This window comes from Dromiciops gliroides, chromosome 4 (assembly GCF_019393635.1).
Source record: "Dromiciops gliroides isolate mDroGli1 chromosome 4, mDroGli1.pri, whole genome shotgun sequence".
Classification (NCBI taxonomy): Eukaryota; Metazoa; Chordata; class Mammalia; order Microbiotheria; family Microbiotheriidae; genus Dromiciops; species Dromiciops gliroides.
Window position 1 is genome coordinate 16,703,818 of NC_057864.1, and position 16,466 is coordinate 16,720,283.

At 40.2% G+C, this 16,466-nt stretch overlaps 1 protein-coding gene across 2 annotated transcripts in view; it reads right to left on the minus strand.

The window, feature by feature from the left end:
* PATJ (PATJ crumbs cell polarity complex component) overlaps positions 1-16,466 on the minus strand; it is a 320,690-nt gene that overhangs the window by 104,167 nt on the left and 200,057 nt on the right. For both annotated transcript variants that reach the window (XM_044002310.1, XM_044002309.1), the window contains one exon: positions 10,793-10,989. In XM_044002310.1, the coding sequence (XP_043858245.1) occupies positions 10,793-10,989 (197 nt within the window). The remainder of the gene's footprint in view (positions 1-10,792; positions 10,990-16,466) is intronic.

Here is a 16,466-nt window from a genome sequence, read left to right on the forward strand (position 1 = left end):
CTGTTCTCTCAGCTCTTTCTCCACATCTCTTTCATATTCTTCCTATATTTCCTGCCATACTTTATCATTCCCATTCAATCTCTGAATACCAATACATAATCCGAAGCTCTCCCAAAGTGCTCCGCACTTCTCCCTCTTCCTCATCCAATCAAAATTCCCATTTAGCACTAGATATTTGAATGAAGTAAATCATACTAAAGGGAAAAAGGATTGATGACTTTAACACTACACAGGGCAATCTGGATTTTAAGAGAGAAGCTGGCAAAGAGAAATGAATCCTTAATTAATAGGACAAACAAGAAAATTATCTTGCAACAAGAATGAAGTGGGCAGAATGAGTTTTTTTGTTTGTTTTTGGTTTTTTGGTAAGGCAATTGGGGTTAAGTGACTTGCTCAGGGTCACACAGCTAGGAAGTGTCAAGTATCTGAGGCCACATTTGAACTCAGGTCCGTTTGAATCCAGGGCTGGTACTCTATCCACTGCACCACCTAGCTGCCCCGGGAAGAATGTTTTAAAGATGGGACTTGAAACCAAATTTCCAGACTCTGAATTCAGCTCTGTATATACATTATACCATGCTGAGTAGATAACAATAGAGTCCAATATTATGATCACGGCTACTGTTTCTGTTTGGGTCCTTATATAGTCCCTATAATATTCCTAGGTTTTATTTTGCTTAATATAAACATTTTATATAGTTGTATAGAGGGTTTATTTGATAAAATTTGTTAGTTTTGTTTTCTGTACTCTACATCATGTCACAAAATCATGGAGTTGGAAGGGATTTCTGTGGCTATCCAGTTCAACCCATGCCTACAAAAGAGTTCGATATGTCAATATAACTGAGCAGCCCCGAATGATGCTAAGCCACTCCCTCCCCAGGGCCTCCCATCCCCCTTTCTGACAGCTTGAATTGTCAGAAAGTTTCTAGCAAACCTAAATTGGACTCCTTGCAATTCCACGTCTCCAGATTTTGCCGTCTGAGCCAAAAGAGACCAAGTCAAAGAATCTTTTTTTTTAAACACATGACAGCCTTTTCACTACTTGAAGAAAGTTTTCATGTCCTCCTGAGTGTTTTCTTCTTGAGGCTAAAAATTCTCAAATCCATCAACTAATTCTCATATGGAAGGCATCAACTCAAGGCCCCTTTCCATCCAGTTTACCCTCCATGGGACACTTTCCAGCTTGTCAATGCATTTCTTAAACTATGGTACTTAGAAGTGAACACAAGACTCTAGACAGAATCTGAGTTTTCAGAGGTCTGCCCATATTTTCTTGCATTTTTACTGTTCACTAGTTCTTATGACCTAATTATATTCCATCATGTTCATGCTCTATAATTATCCAGGCCATTCTACAAATGACCTTAGAGGTGATCTATCTATAGAAGAATACTCATAGAAGGATTATTTATAATCACAAAATACCAGGGCCTTTTTAAAAAAATCAAAACATTGACATGGTACAGATCACAGATCTAGAGAAGGAAGTACAATTGGAAGTTACCACACCTCATTTTGCAAATAAGGAAACTGACACCCAGAAAATTTAAGTGACTTGTTCAAAGTTGCACAGAAAAGATTTGACTCCAAATTCTCTGATGCAGGGTTCTTTCAACTGTACAATGCCACCTTGGGATGTTTTCTTCCCTGTGTATTAGGGGGCTCCTGAAGTCACTCGATTAGGCTGCATGGGCATCCACAGTGGATCACCGCATAGAACCATAAATAACAAAGGACATTAGAGATTCTCAAGCCCTCATTTAACAAGTGTGGAAACTGAAGTTCAGAGAAAGAAAGTGATTCTCATGATGAATTTATGTATGGAGCTAGGATCTGAATTTAGGACACAAATTGCTGTCCAGGGTTCTGATCATTCCCCTGGGCTCAGCGATCAGCTTCTCCAGCCTCCTCATTGCATAGTTGAGCTGTATTCTTACCAAGGTAAATACTCCTGAGTCTTCCTTAGTGGCCTTCTTAATAATAATAAGATGAATTTCACACTCTGGGTATTTGTAAATAAGAGAAGGAGAAAACTGGGAGAACAGGCTTGGAGACAGAGAGATTCTACCTCTAAAAGGGATCAGTTATGCAAGGGCTTTATTTTCCTCTCATCCTAAAAATGAGTATGAAAGAATGAAATAAAGAGATGAAGAAAAAAGTATTTATTAAGTGCAGACTATGTAACAGGCATTATGTTAAGTGTTAGAGATTGTTATCATTAAGTTGTTTCAATCTTGTTCCACTCTCCATGATTCCATTTGGGGTTTTCTTAGCAAAGATACTAGAGTGGTTTGTCATTTCCTTCTCCAAAATGTTAGAGATACAAATACAAAACAGGGCAATCCTCAAGGAACCTGTATTTTAATGATGGAAAATCACAAATGAAGAGGATTGGTGGCAAGAGAATATAATTATATATAATATGCATTATAATTATACAATATATAATTATATAAGAATATTATTAATAATTATAGCTATAATATTGACCTCACAGCATGAGAAGATGGCTGTAAACATTTTTGCAAGCCTTCAAACATAATAATAGAATGTCACTTATTTATTATGCAGGGGTTCCAAAAATGTTAGTGTAGTTTCAAGTTGAGAAAAAGTATTGTTTTTCAATAACTAATTATTAAATCAGGATCATTTCTATGTCCTCAGCCAAAAATCAACCAGGGTGGGACATCTCTCTCAAAGACTTACCCAGACTAAAGATCTAATCAAGAACAGTAAAAACTCTATTACTATACCTACTTGAGTAGGTATGTTAGTCCTTCTTTGAGTCAATTCTGATGATATTAAGGTTCACTCACTCCCCAATTCCTTCCCCCTCTTCCCCTCCCCTCCATAAGCTTTTTTCTTGTTTCCTTCATGTGAACCACCTCTCCGCAGACCATCTCTCCCCTTCCCCCTCCCCCAGTCTATGTATAACTTATTTTGAAATGCTTGAGTTCTAGTGGGTGGGGGTTGGGAATGGAGGAGGAAGAGAAGTTGGAACAATTTTTTTAAAAAATTGATGTTAAAATTTGTTTTTACATATATTTTGGAAAATAAAATTCCATTCAAAAAAAAAAAAGAACAGTAAAAGAAATTCTAAGTTTAGGATAATGATGGATTCCTGCTCATTGTGTTCACTCTGAGAAAATGCTGATTCTCCCTTGTCAGACAGGTGATATATATAGATATAGATATAGATATATATATGTATGTATGTATGTATGTATGTATGACCAAGACTTGGGTGATCCAAGTCTAATACCTCAAGATCCTCATTGGAATATAGCCTAGCCCCTTACTGGAATATATATTTAAAAAAATTTTTTTTTTGCTTTAATTTTTTTTTTTTTGCAGGGCAATGTGGGTTAAGTGACTTGCCCAGGGTCACACAGCTAGTTAAGTGTCAAGTGTCTGAGGCTGGATTTGAACTCAGGTCCTCCTGAATGCAAGGGCAGTGCTTTATCCACTGTGCCACCTAGCTGCCCCCCCCCTTACTGGAATATTAATTTTCTCACTAATTGTTAAACAATAAGATTCTATTGGCACTCTCAGGAACACCTGCTCTTCCAAGGGCATATGGTGTTCCAGTAAAGTTGGTTCATTGTTAAGGGTATTTTGGGGGTTCGTATTTGTGTCTACTTTATAACAGAGAGCAAACTTCTGGCATAGAACTCTAGCCACCTGATCATGTCTTTCCAGGTGTCGAGTGTTGCAATTACTGCTACTGTTATTATTACTTTTTTTTTAAACTAGACCTGCAGATTCTAAGAATGAAGCAGGTCAGCATCTCCTCCACAGCCTATTCTGGTAACATTACCTGGGGGCACACAGAGGTTAAGTAATCTGACCAAGGTTATAGCAGCACAGTTGCAGAGCTAGGATGTGAATCTCTATTTTCTTGACTCTCAGGCCAGCTTCTACCCACTGGATCAGCCTCCCTGTTATCACCATCATCAAAAGTAAATATACAATTTGTCTCCTAATTAATCAGCTCCAATAACTGGAGGTGAAAGCAGCATCACTATCATTTTCCCGTATTGGTCCTGGGAGGCCTCTGCCCAATGGCATAGACTACTAAATCCAAGTAATACTTGTGGGCACCATCGCTATTCCTGTCTGTTTTCTGAATCTAATTGTTATGGGGCAATCAATCGACCCAAGCAAGCCTCATTTATGACTCCACGGCAATTATACGGTCCTGACATTTCAAATTGATTCAAAGCCCCCAAAGTCCTGGAAAAGAGAGAAGAGAACTGAAATTCTAATCACATTCTCTTCTAGGGTTTTAATGGGCAAGTAGGTTCTTATATAAATGGAGTAGGCCAGCGACTGACAGGTCTCATTGATGGGAAGAATCCATTCTGACAGCCGAAGTAAGGCTTCCTAGAAATGTCACTTGGGAATACTATTGCTGACACCACATTAATAAAGAGGGAGTGTTACTGATTGCAGGAAAGTCAGGCCATATTTTCATCTATTATCTCTTCCATCTACTAGAGATTATCCCTATGAAGGGTATGTGATAAAGAAGGTAGAGTTTTGGTCTTACAGTCAGAGAGGACTGGGTTCATGCCCAGGTGGCTCTGGGCAAATCACTTAACCTTCAATGACCAAACATATAAGAGTATAAATCACAGCAAATTTGTTCATCAAATAAGAAATCTCCATACTGGGAGGTCCCTGCACAGATCACATCACAAGTCCTGATTGTCCCCTTCCCTCCTTATACATGTTTTCCCTTAAAGAATATGGGTTTTCAACTTTTTCCAGTCCCTGTGCCCCTTGCCTTTCAGTAAAGGGAAAGAAGACAGCACCTACTATGTGCCAACCACTGAAGCTTTCTGTCGTTGTGCTGATGTTTTAGTTACATCCAACTCTTTGTGACCCAATTTGGGGTTTTCTTGACAAAAATACTGGTGTGGTTTGCCATTTCCTTCTTATTTCCATTTTACAGATGAGGAAACCGAGGCAAACAGGGTGAAGTGACACGCCCAGGGTCACACAGCTGCCTTTATACTTATTATTTTATTTGATAAATCATGTTGTATCCCTTATTCAATATGAAAGTAAATCAATGCCAAAGTTTACCATACATGCATGCAAGAAATACGATACAAATGATTAATTTCAATAGGATAATATATTTAGCAAACATTACTTTTACCTGCTGAAAAGCTTCTCCATAGTGAACTTGTCCTGTAAGTACATGTATGCTAAGTTAGGAACCTTTGGCATAGAGGCAGCCTGACATAACAGATGGAAAGCTGGCAACCGACAAGCATTTATTAAGCACCAACTATGTTCCAGGCACTGGAACAAAAAAAGACAAAAAGGACACTGTACCTTCCTTTACAGAGTTTTTTTCCTATCAGTGGACACAGATATTGTATACAAAATAATAGGCTAATTTAGGGAGGAGACCCTTAAAGTTTGGGGAATCAGGAAAGGCTCATGTGCATCATATAGGGTAACCCAACCTTTGAGGAAGGAATTCAGACCTGAGTTCAAGTCCTGAGAGCCTGAAAAATATAAGCCATGTCACCATGGCAAAAGTAACCACCACCTCTCATTACCATAAATGATGCTCTACTTAAATTGCATATGAATTAACTACTTGAATAATTGGAGGAAAACCTCTACTCAGAATTAGGGATAGAATACAAGGCACTGATGAAAATGATTTTAATGATGGTTTAAAATGATTCAGGACTAAACAATCAAAATATCCCCCAGCCCCCTACACAAAGACACAGACACAGACACAGACACAGACACAAAATGAGAGAGTGAGAATTTTTGTGAAAATGGATAAGGACATTGTCTCCCAAGTCAGAAGTGGAATTTATTCAGCAGCTGATGTAGGATTCAAGTGACAATGGAGGGTAAAAGTGTGCGTGCACAGAGACATGATTTGTGCCACAATGTACCTCGGGAGCCTTATCCTAAAAGTTGGTGGGTAAGCTTTCTTCCATTTAAGTGAAGGCCCTGTTAAAAGTCAGGTTTCAGGGGCAGCTAGGTGGTGCAGTGGATAAAGCACTGGCCCTGGATTCAGGAGTACCTGAGTTCAAATACAGCCTCAGACACTTGACACTTACTAGCTGTCACTTAACCCCCATTGCCCCACAAAAAAGCCAAAATCAAAACCAAAACCAAAACAAAACAATAAAAAAAAAAAAGGTCAGGCTTCAGTAGTGTACAGTGCTAGAATATCAGCTCACCCAGTTTCCTTTGAGTCAATTTTCTGTTGTCTCATCAATAAAAATGCCACAATGACACATCAAAGTTGATATCAGACATCTTCATTATCATCAATAGCATTTATATAGCACCTCCTGTATGCCAGGCATTGTGCTAAGTGCTTTATCAATATTGATTCATTCGATCCCTACAAGAATCTTTGGAGGTAGGTACTATTATCACCAATTTACACTTTAGGAAGCTAAGCCACAGGGAGTAAATGTGACTTGTTCAAGGTCATGTAGCTAGTAAGTTGCTGAGATAAGATTTGAACTCAGGTCTTCCTAGTTTCAGAGTCCTGGTTCTATCTCCCGAGATGCCTGAATTCATCTTGCTTTCATGGAGCATTTTATAAAGAATGTTAATGGCAAGATGTGGATGAACTGATGTCAAGTGAATGCATTGGCATCAAGGACACAATATACACAGGGAGTATCACAATGTAATTGGAAAGAAGCACCACAAAGCAAGGAAAACAGAATGTTTGGAAAAGTAGAAAGAAAAAGTTTGGATTGAAAGCAGATATATAAGAAGAAACTGCCCCCTATTCCTATGCAAAGGCGAGGAAGCCATGGATGTGAAACCTGCATACATTCTCAGACTGTTTTGCTAATTTTTTAAACCTCTTCCTCTTTTTCTCTTAAAAAAATATCTTAGTTTCTTGGGAAGCCTCTCAGGTAAGGGGGAGTGGGAGCAAGACACAAAGTATATCAATACAATTCTTCTTCTGTTGTTAAAGAAAGTCAATGGAGAATCACAAATTTCAGAAATTAAATGAGAAGTTCTCTGAGGGAGGTCATGCACATGTTGGAGTTTATAAAGACTTGATTGATTATATTAATTAGAAAGTAGGGTTAGCAGAGAGAAATTAAATGGAAAGCGGCCACAGAAGTCTCATTGGAGCCAACAGATTCAATCCCTTCCCCCACCTATCCTCTTAATGAGTAAGACAAGAAGACGACAAAATTAATTGACTTCAGTGTCTAATCTTGTCTCTCCTTCCAAGTTCGACTTGTGGGAGAGATGCTAATAAACAGTGAGACTGCCAAAAATCAGGAAGAAGCAAGGAGGAAGAGGAGCTGCCCAGAAAGCAGCAGAAACTGGGCTAGGAGGGTTGCTTCCCATGTGAGAGCCATGATCCTGTGACCTCTAAACACTCCAGTCCTGAAGACTCCCATGTTCATGCTAGAGTAGAAAGAACTACAGCTTCGAAGTTCACAGAGCCTAGGTACAAAGTCTGCTTCTTCAGCGCTGCTGGGGGACCTTGGACAGATCACCTTCCCTGGCCAACCCTCTGTTCCCAACATTGGGAAATGAAGGGGCTGCAGAAAATGCCTTAAATAGTCCTTTCTTCCAGTTCAAAAGCCCTGATGGTCTAAGAGCCCCAACAGTGCCCAAAGCCCAAAGCCTCTTTCAGCTTCCAAGATGGAGGAAGCAAACATTAAGAGTTTTATCACCCTAGTATTCCCCTAAGCTGTCTAGAAAGGAGAAAAAAACCTACAACTTTAAATCAGTAGCAATGAAAAAAGAAAGGACAGGATGGCCTTCAGCAAAGAGCAGCTCATGCCTCTGATGCTCAAAACCTCTGCCTAAATTTGGAGCTGGCTATGTCTTGTCTCTTTGTCCTTCTTGGGAATATGTAGTGATCTCCCTAGGGTTCTGAACTGCAGGGAAGAGAGCACCGGGCACGCAAGAGAAGCTCCATAAACATCTGCCTTTTGCTAAAAAGATCTCCAAAGACTTTGGTATTGCTTTTAGGTACTTGGTGAAGGCATATGGGAACATTCCAAAGCATCGCTGCCCCCAACACAGAGCAGGATTGTTTAATAATGAAAGGGGTTTGTTTTCACATGTGGCTTGGGCTAGTCAGTCCTCTCCTTGCCATTCAACTCCATTCATGCCCATAAACTCTACTATTGGCTACTATTCAAGCCAATGAACTCTCTTCCTGGCAATGGGCCAGATGTTGAGCCAACAACAAAAATGCAACAGTCCCTGCCCTCAAGGATCCTCCAATCACAGTGAACGATAATTTCATTAAGAACATAAACCCATAAAATGATGATCCAGACAGAGAATCCCCTATTGGAATCTCAGGCTCAAAATATAAAATGTAATATTCAGATCCATCTGGGGCAAAATAAGGGGATTGGTCTATATGACCTTCAAAAGCCTCTTCCAGATTTAAGCCCATGATCCTTTGAGTATGGCACCTAACCTCCCTGGTCTTTGGTTTACTCCTCTGGAGAATGAGGAGTTTGGAATGTTTGGGTTCTGAGATCCCTTTGAGCTCTTGACCTGATGATAACGCTGTGGTGGAAATGCGTGGCAAACATTTCCAAAACTGGCTTGGCACCTCCTTGGCAGGTGGCCACACTGTCCATCTCTGAGCCTGACCTGAAAACCTTCCTCTCTAGGTAGGACAGTCCAGAGCTGGCAGTCTCCTGGGGCCACCAACATTCCACAATTACTCAGTTGGCAAGTATTGATTTAGCACCAACTCTGTTTCAGACTCTAGGAGGATACAAAGCCAAAATGTGGCACGCAAAATCTATTTCACTGTACGCTTGGAAGAAAAAAACAAAAACTAACACGACATTGTTGTTGCTGGATCTTCATGGGTTTGTTCAAAGGATGTTTCTGTGAAAAATAATTGAACTAAACATTGTGCTACATGCATTAGTTTTCAGTAGATTTGGAACACTGCATTGGAAACACAAACAAAAGGAAGCCATGCACAAACAATTTGGGGCTGTCAGGAAATGACTTGTTGGCAGAGACAGCTTTAGAGAGTAAATCCTGCAGGGAGCTAGGTTGTGAAGGCGGATTCACAGTTGGGTCTAGAAAACCTTGGGCTTCAACACCAACAGTCAAGTGACACAGGAGTGGGAATTCTATTCTCAGCCCAAGTCTGAAGGGTCATGGATAGATGGAAAACTGGATGAGGATAAAGTAGAAGTGGGACTTTTGAAAACAAGATGTAACATTCCAAGCCATGGGATATCTGCTCCTTATGGCCCATTTAGGAGCAGGGGGGCAACAAATTCCTTCCCCTTGCAGTTGTCCTGGAGCTTGGGTTGGGAGAATCAAGAAAACCTTTCTGAGTGGTGGCATAGCCCAATGGCTATTATAAATTCAGGGAATATAATTTAAATTGGTGTAATAGATCAGCCCAATGACTATTATAAATAATAATGATAACAAAATTATCTGATATTTATAGAGTACCATAGGGGCAGCTGGGTGGTGCAGTGGAGCCCTGAAGTCAGGAAGACTTATCTTCCTGAGGTCAAATCTGAACCTGTGTGACCCTGGGCAATTCACTTAACTCAGTTTACCTGTTACCTCATCTGTAAAATGAGCTGGAGAAGAAAACAGCAAACTACTCCATTCTCTTTGCCAAGAAAACTCCAAAAGGGGTCACAAAGAGTCAGACACAACTGAAATGACTAAACAACAATGACAATAGGATTTGCAAAATGCTTTAGACAGAGTATCTCATTTAAAACCCATATCAACCCTAGGAGATGGATATTAGCTATTGGGATTTTCTGTTTCATTGTATTTATTGTGTATGCACATTACATTCACTTATCGGTATCTCTGTTTTGCCCCCAGTAGAAGTTCCTTGTGGGCAGGCATTGTTTCATGTTAAGCTTTGCAGGCCAACATATATATATATATATCTATCTATCTATCTATCTATCTATCTATCTATCTATCTATCTATCTATATATATATAGATAGATAGATAGATAGATAGATATATAGATATATATATATAGATATATATATATATATATAGATAGATAGATAGATAGATAGATATATAGATATATATATATAGATATATATAGTTATAAATATAACTAGAATTCCATTTACAGCTGAGGAAACTGAGACCCCAAAAATTGAAGTGACTGAAATGTCAGAAAAGTAGAAAGCATCTGAGTTGGAATTTCAAATCAAGTCTTCTGACTGGACACTCTGGACTTTCCAAAGCCCAGTCAATCTGCCCATTTTTCCCATCCTTATCTCTGCTCTCCTGAAAACTCTTAAAATCAGCCAAGTATTGAATGTGTTTTGTAGCAGCCATGGTAACAAGGCTATGACTCATTGTCAAGTCCAGACCTAGGAAGATCCAACTGTAAGACTACTGAAGCCTAAAAGAACTCAGACTAGCTCTGAGTCCTTCAGCCCATTGGTATTCACAACAGGATCATTTCTGCCTCCATTATTCAATGGTGCTTTTTAAAAGGATTTCTAAAATTTTCCATGAGCAAAGTCTTCGGTCCTCTGACGGCATCATTTATAGGCAAGAAGCAGATGTGCACTGGTGCTCACCTCCACCACTATTCCTTTCAAGGAAAGAAAAGGGCAAGATGGTTTGTTTAGCCTTAAAAGACATTTTTCCACCTTTTCTTCCAGAAAATTGAAGACCAAAGCCCCTCTTGGCTCTGAATGTATGATGCTCTGATCAGATGGGTCAGCTGAAATCGACTCTGCCACAACATTCAAGACAAACATGAAATCTGAGTAAGTGACCATTACCTCTAAAAGCTCATCACCGATGCGCATGCGTCCATCTCGGCCAGCAGGTCCATCAGGGTGTATCCCCACGATGAAGATGCTCATCCGAGACCGGTCTTTGTTCCCGGCAAGGCTGAGGCCAAGCCCATTCTTCTCCTTCTCCAGCTCAATAATATGCAGCTCTCCTGGCAGATCTGCATATCTCTGCCTGATTTTTTCTATTTAAAACAAAAAGGGAAAGTAAAAGAAATTAGGCACTGGCATCTCGGAAGTAATTCGTACATTATTGGATTTGCAGGATTTGTATTTCTGTAAGCCTTGATAAATAAGAACAGCATTTCTGTGCTGGATCTGTTCTTGCAAATGAAACAAAGCATTCTCAGTGGAGCAGCAAGGCTGTCATAGCTAAAGGGTATGTTACGCATACTTTAAAGAAAAAAGATGAAGAAACCCCACAATGAGATGGATGACAGGAAATAGTAGGTAACATTCAATCTTCAGATGAAATACAATAATAATAACAAAACGAATAAAATTTACATCATGCTTTCATCTTGCAACATGGTTTACATAAATTATCTTTCATTCTTCAAAATAACCCTGGGAGCTAGGTGCTATTATTATCCCCATTTTGCAGATAAGGAAATTGAGGCTGACAAAAATTAATTGACTAGTCCAGGCTCACACAACTCACAAGGCTCTGATATGGGATTTGAACTCAGGGGTCCCTGAGGATGACTCCAAATCTGATGTTCTACCCACTGAGCCACTCAGCTACTTACACAATATTCACAGCAGTGCCTACAAATGAACTTCTTCCCATACAATTGATGCGAGGCTTCTGTGTTCAAGAGACAGGCAAAGCTGTAGCTCCTTTGGGAAGCCTTTTCTGATTATTCTGATCCACATTGCTCCTCCTCCTCTATGAAATGTTGTGCTCATGTTACATTTACCAGAATTTAGCATCTGCAATGTGTCTAAATGCTTGGTGCCCTCATTCTGTCTCATCACCTAGAATGTAAGCTGCTTGAGGGCAGGGAGCCAGCCCTGTGCAAAAGCCCTCCCAACACTAAAGCATTGTACCCAGCCCGAGGTATCCCACAGAACATGCGCTAATAGGTAATCTAGCCTACAGCACCACCACAGCAGCGTGTGCTCAGCAAAATGCCACAGAATCACAGTTCATGGTGTGGTAAAAAAAATATTAAAGGTTTTTAACAGTCGGTTAGGATAACTGAAAGACGCCAGTTTTTGAAGGACCACCCTTTTGGAGAGGAGACGAACAGTCCGACTGCTGCGCACGTCAGACTGCCTGTGGCGCACTCGACTTCCAGGGTGGAGAGAATGGAAGTGGGGCTTTTTCCTGCTCAGCTGGTCTCCTGACGGCGCTGCACAGACGGTCTCTCTCTCTCCAAAAGTGCCCTTCGGTTTGGTGAGTTTTTATAAGGAATATAGACTAAGCTTAGACTTAAGAGGATTTGTATTATGTTTCTACTTTCCTATCCTTCTAATCAACATCACCTTGTGACTACAATAACAATAAAAGGTCTATCTAGAAAACCAAAAGCTTCTTCCATTTACTAGTCTGGGAGATAAATTAAGGGAAAGGTTAAGTAGGGGAGATTTATGATCTAATATCCAATTTTAAATCTCACAATGGTTAGAAGGGACCCCAGAGCCATGGAGGAACTCTCATTCATAGAAATTTCTCCCTGATATAACATACGACAATGGTCATTCAGGCCCTACATAAAAAATCTCTAAGGGTGGGTAACCTGACCTGGTCCCACCCCCTTCCCACCGAGCCATCTGACTCTATTTCATTTCACTGTAATAGACATTTGTTAATGTTAACAAACTAGAGTGGGCTCATGGAAGGTTCTCCTCACTGTACCTCACTGTACTGTTCTCCTCACTGTGCCCTCTGGGACCAAAGAGAATGATTATAACCACCCCATAAATATATGGAGACACTGATGATATTCTCTCCGAGTCTCCCATATGAAAGACCTCATCAGATTACTATGAGCCTGATGCTTGACGTCCTCTTTACAGGGGCCTGGGGTGTCTAGCTTCTAAAAAATGATGAATGAAGAAGGGACATGCTATGTGCGGCCAGAGACTGTTTAACCTGAAAGTCAACACAAAGAACAAGAGCATCAAACTGAGGCCAGTTAAGTTATCCCAAAACATCCTTTTAAAAAGTGTGCGGGGATATTTGAATTTGAGAAAACTAGTCTATGTTTATGCATATATTTATATTAAAAACATTCATCCCCAAGAGGCTGGAATTCTCAAGTGTTGTTTATTTTAGAAACAGAGAATGTCTACCACTTTTTTATAAAAAGATTTATCAAAAGGCCTTAAGTGATTTGAATTGCTAATGTTTGTGATATTAACATAAAATAACATTTAGGGGAAAATCTAGCAAGAGAAAATCCTGGCAACCTCTGTAAGAACATAGTTCCAAATCACCTACAGAAACATTCTGCAATTATTCAATATATAGAATGAATGTTCAAGTTGTTGGAACAGAAATAAATCCAAATAACGAAATGTTTTGAAAGCGCCCCCTATGTCCAAGACATGGTTCTAGAATTTCCTTATGGTTGTGGCAAGGTGCGGAGGGAAGGAAGAAGACAGACAACACGTGATTGAACCGCCCAGAAAGCTAAACATCTATTTAGAGAGACGGGGAGAAAACGGGCACATGGTCAGTTAAAGAAAAACTTTAGTAACATTGCAAACAATGATGGGTTTCCCGACGGAAGATTCCACAGGACAGCCAAGCCATGATTAATTTCAGACTGGCTGAGGATTAACAAGCAGTTCCCAGAAATCTACCTTAAGCCCAACAGTACCTGCTCTTGTGCAACAGGTAGAAATCATCAAGCTGAGTTAGCAAAATTGTTAGTTAAAATACGAAAGTACAAGACAAGTTCTAAGCCTGGTTCTGCCTTCCCCAGCAGAGACATAACAGTGTCCTGATGTGCACCTGGAATTCAGAGGATAGAAACTATTGCCCATCCCTGAGATGGGCAGAGAAAGCTTTGTGGTGTCTGCAGAGGAAAAAGGAGGGTCTGCGGCAGAGGAAGAAGAAGGTTTTCTAAGTGACAAGAGGTTTGGAGAATGGAAAATAAAGGTCCTATTCATAAGCTGGCTGAAGTAGAGGATTCAGAAAGAAGCCTAGCAGAGGGCAGGCCTGAAAAGATCAATTCAGCTTATAAGTAGGAAAGGAAATGAACATTTATTAAGTGTTCATTATGTGCCAGGCATTGTGTTAAGCACCTAACAGATGTTATCCCCTTTTATCCTTACAACAAACCTAGGAGGTAGATGCTATTTAATATAATCAGTGTTTTACAGTTGAGGAAACTGAGGAGGATGGAGGTTACATGATTTGTCCAACGTCACACAGCTAGTAAGTGTTTGAAGGTGGATTTGAACTTAGAGCTGCTTGACTCTGGGCCCAATGCTTGGCACACTGCGACCCTTCCTAGCTAACCCAATAGAGAGCTGATCTCAAGACTCTTATTCTGCATACTCTTCAAGTGGGCACTGACTACCTAATCAATATCCTGCTTAAAATGTGATGTCCAGAACCAACCACAGTATTCAAGATGTCTTATGAGCAGTTCAGAGTAAAGCAGGATTTGGGGGCAGCTAGGTGGTACAGTAAATAAAGCACTAGCCCTGAATTAAGGAGGACCTGAGTTCAAATATGACCTCAGATATTTGACACTTACTAGCTGTGTGACCCTGGGTAAGTCACTTAACCTTCATTGCCCTGCAGCAACAACAACAAACCACACACACACACACACACACACACACACACACACACACACACACACACACACACACACACACACCCAACAACCAGAGTAAAGAAGGACTAACTCCCCTTTTCTTGGTTACTTGCTCTTTCCCTTCCTCGCTCCCTCCTTTCCTCCTTCTTTCCTTTGTCTCCTCTCTCCCTCCTTTCCTTTGTCTCCTTGCCTTTCTTTTCTTCCTCTCTTTCTCTCCTCCTCTCCTTCCTATTCTTCTCTACCTCCCTCTTTCCTCCTTTCGTTTTTCCCTTCCTTCCTTCATCTCTACCTTCCCCTAGATTGGTTCTATGATTACTGCTTGGTTTCCCCCAACTGGAGCTACCTAGAAAACTACTACCTAATTTTCCCTCTATAAGTAAGGCATAAAATCCAATTCAGTGAACCACACAGCATTCTCTAACAGATTGTCTGGAAGATCAGCTGATGATTGCAAACCTCTTTTGCTAGGGAGCGTTATTTCAATTCCACAAATATATAACTATGCACAAGACTGTGCTAAGGTGGACATGAGGAGGGACTAGAATCTAGGCAGGGGAAATAGTTTGTCCAAAGGTAGAGACAGAGTCAGAGTTCTGGGAATAGGCAGTACTAGTTTGGCTAGTCTGTGGAATGTATGAAGGAGCATGAACAAGGTTGGCATCTCATGATGAATTAGATCATGGAGAGTTGAAGGTGTCAGGGCTACGAGTTCATATTTCAATGCTGAGGCAATAGGGATTCACTGAGATTCTTGAGCAAGGGAGTATGTGATATGGTCAGACTTGAACTTTTAAACATTATTCATACCTGAATCATAGGATGTTAGGGCTTAGAAGATGCTTTAACACCATTTAGCCCAATGCTGCGAGCTTACAGATGGTGGAACTAAGATGTGAGATTAGTCAGTAACTCCAGTATTCTCTCCCCAGTTCTCATACACACTGGATGTGTGGCACTGGATCTGGGATTTCATGGGTCTAGGGAAATGCAAGAGGATGAAATTTCCTTCACCTGCTAATGCCCTAAGGCTCTGAAGTTTCAGAGAAGATGAAGACCTACATTGTACAGGGAACTTACTCACCATGGAGTTCCTTGGTGTGGTAAAATTACAGGTGTAGTAACAATCCCATGTAGTTAAGTTCAATGTTAATGCAAACAACTAAATTTGAATAATAACCATTATTGTTTAGTTGTTTCCATCACATTTGACTTGTTATGACTCCATTTGGGGTTTTCTTGGTGCAGTTTCCAAGCCACATTCCAAAAGATATAGTAACAGGACTTGTCTTATAAGGATTTCTATTTTGTTGTTATTCACTCATTTTAGTTGTGTTCAACTCTTCAGCAACTCATTTGGGTGGTTAGGTTTTTTTTTTTTTTAAATCAAAGATACCGGAATGGTTTGTCATTTCCTTCTCTAGATCATTTGACAGATGAGGAAACTGAGGGAAACCATTAAGTGACTTGCCCAGAATCATATAGCCAGTAAGTGTCTGAGGCCGAGTCTTCCTGGCTCTGGGTCTGGCGCTCTATCCACAGTACCACCCAGCTGTCCCTTAACTATTTATAATTACTTTGCATAAAGTTATTATCTTGATACTTTTTCATTCTCTCCCACTAAGACTTCATTATGATTCTTTGTCTATCCATTCTCATTCAGTTTCCTAAAAATAACTGAAACAAATTACCTAAAAAGAAATTCTGACTTGAAGCAAATTATTTTGACCAGTCCTATGGTGCACTCTCCTTTATTGAAAGTCTTCATTCACTGGATATGTTGCAGAAAGAATCCTGTTGACATAGCGGCTTTTTCCAACTCTCGAATTCAGGGATTCTGATTCTCTTATTTCCAAGGTAGGGGAATTCCCAACAAGGCAATTCACTTT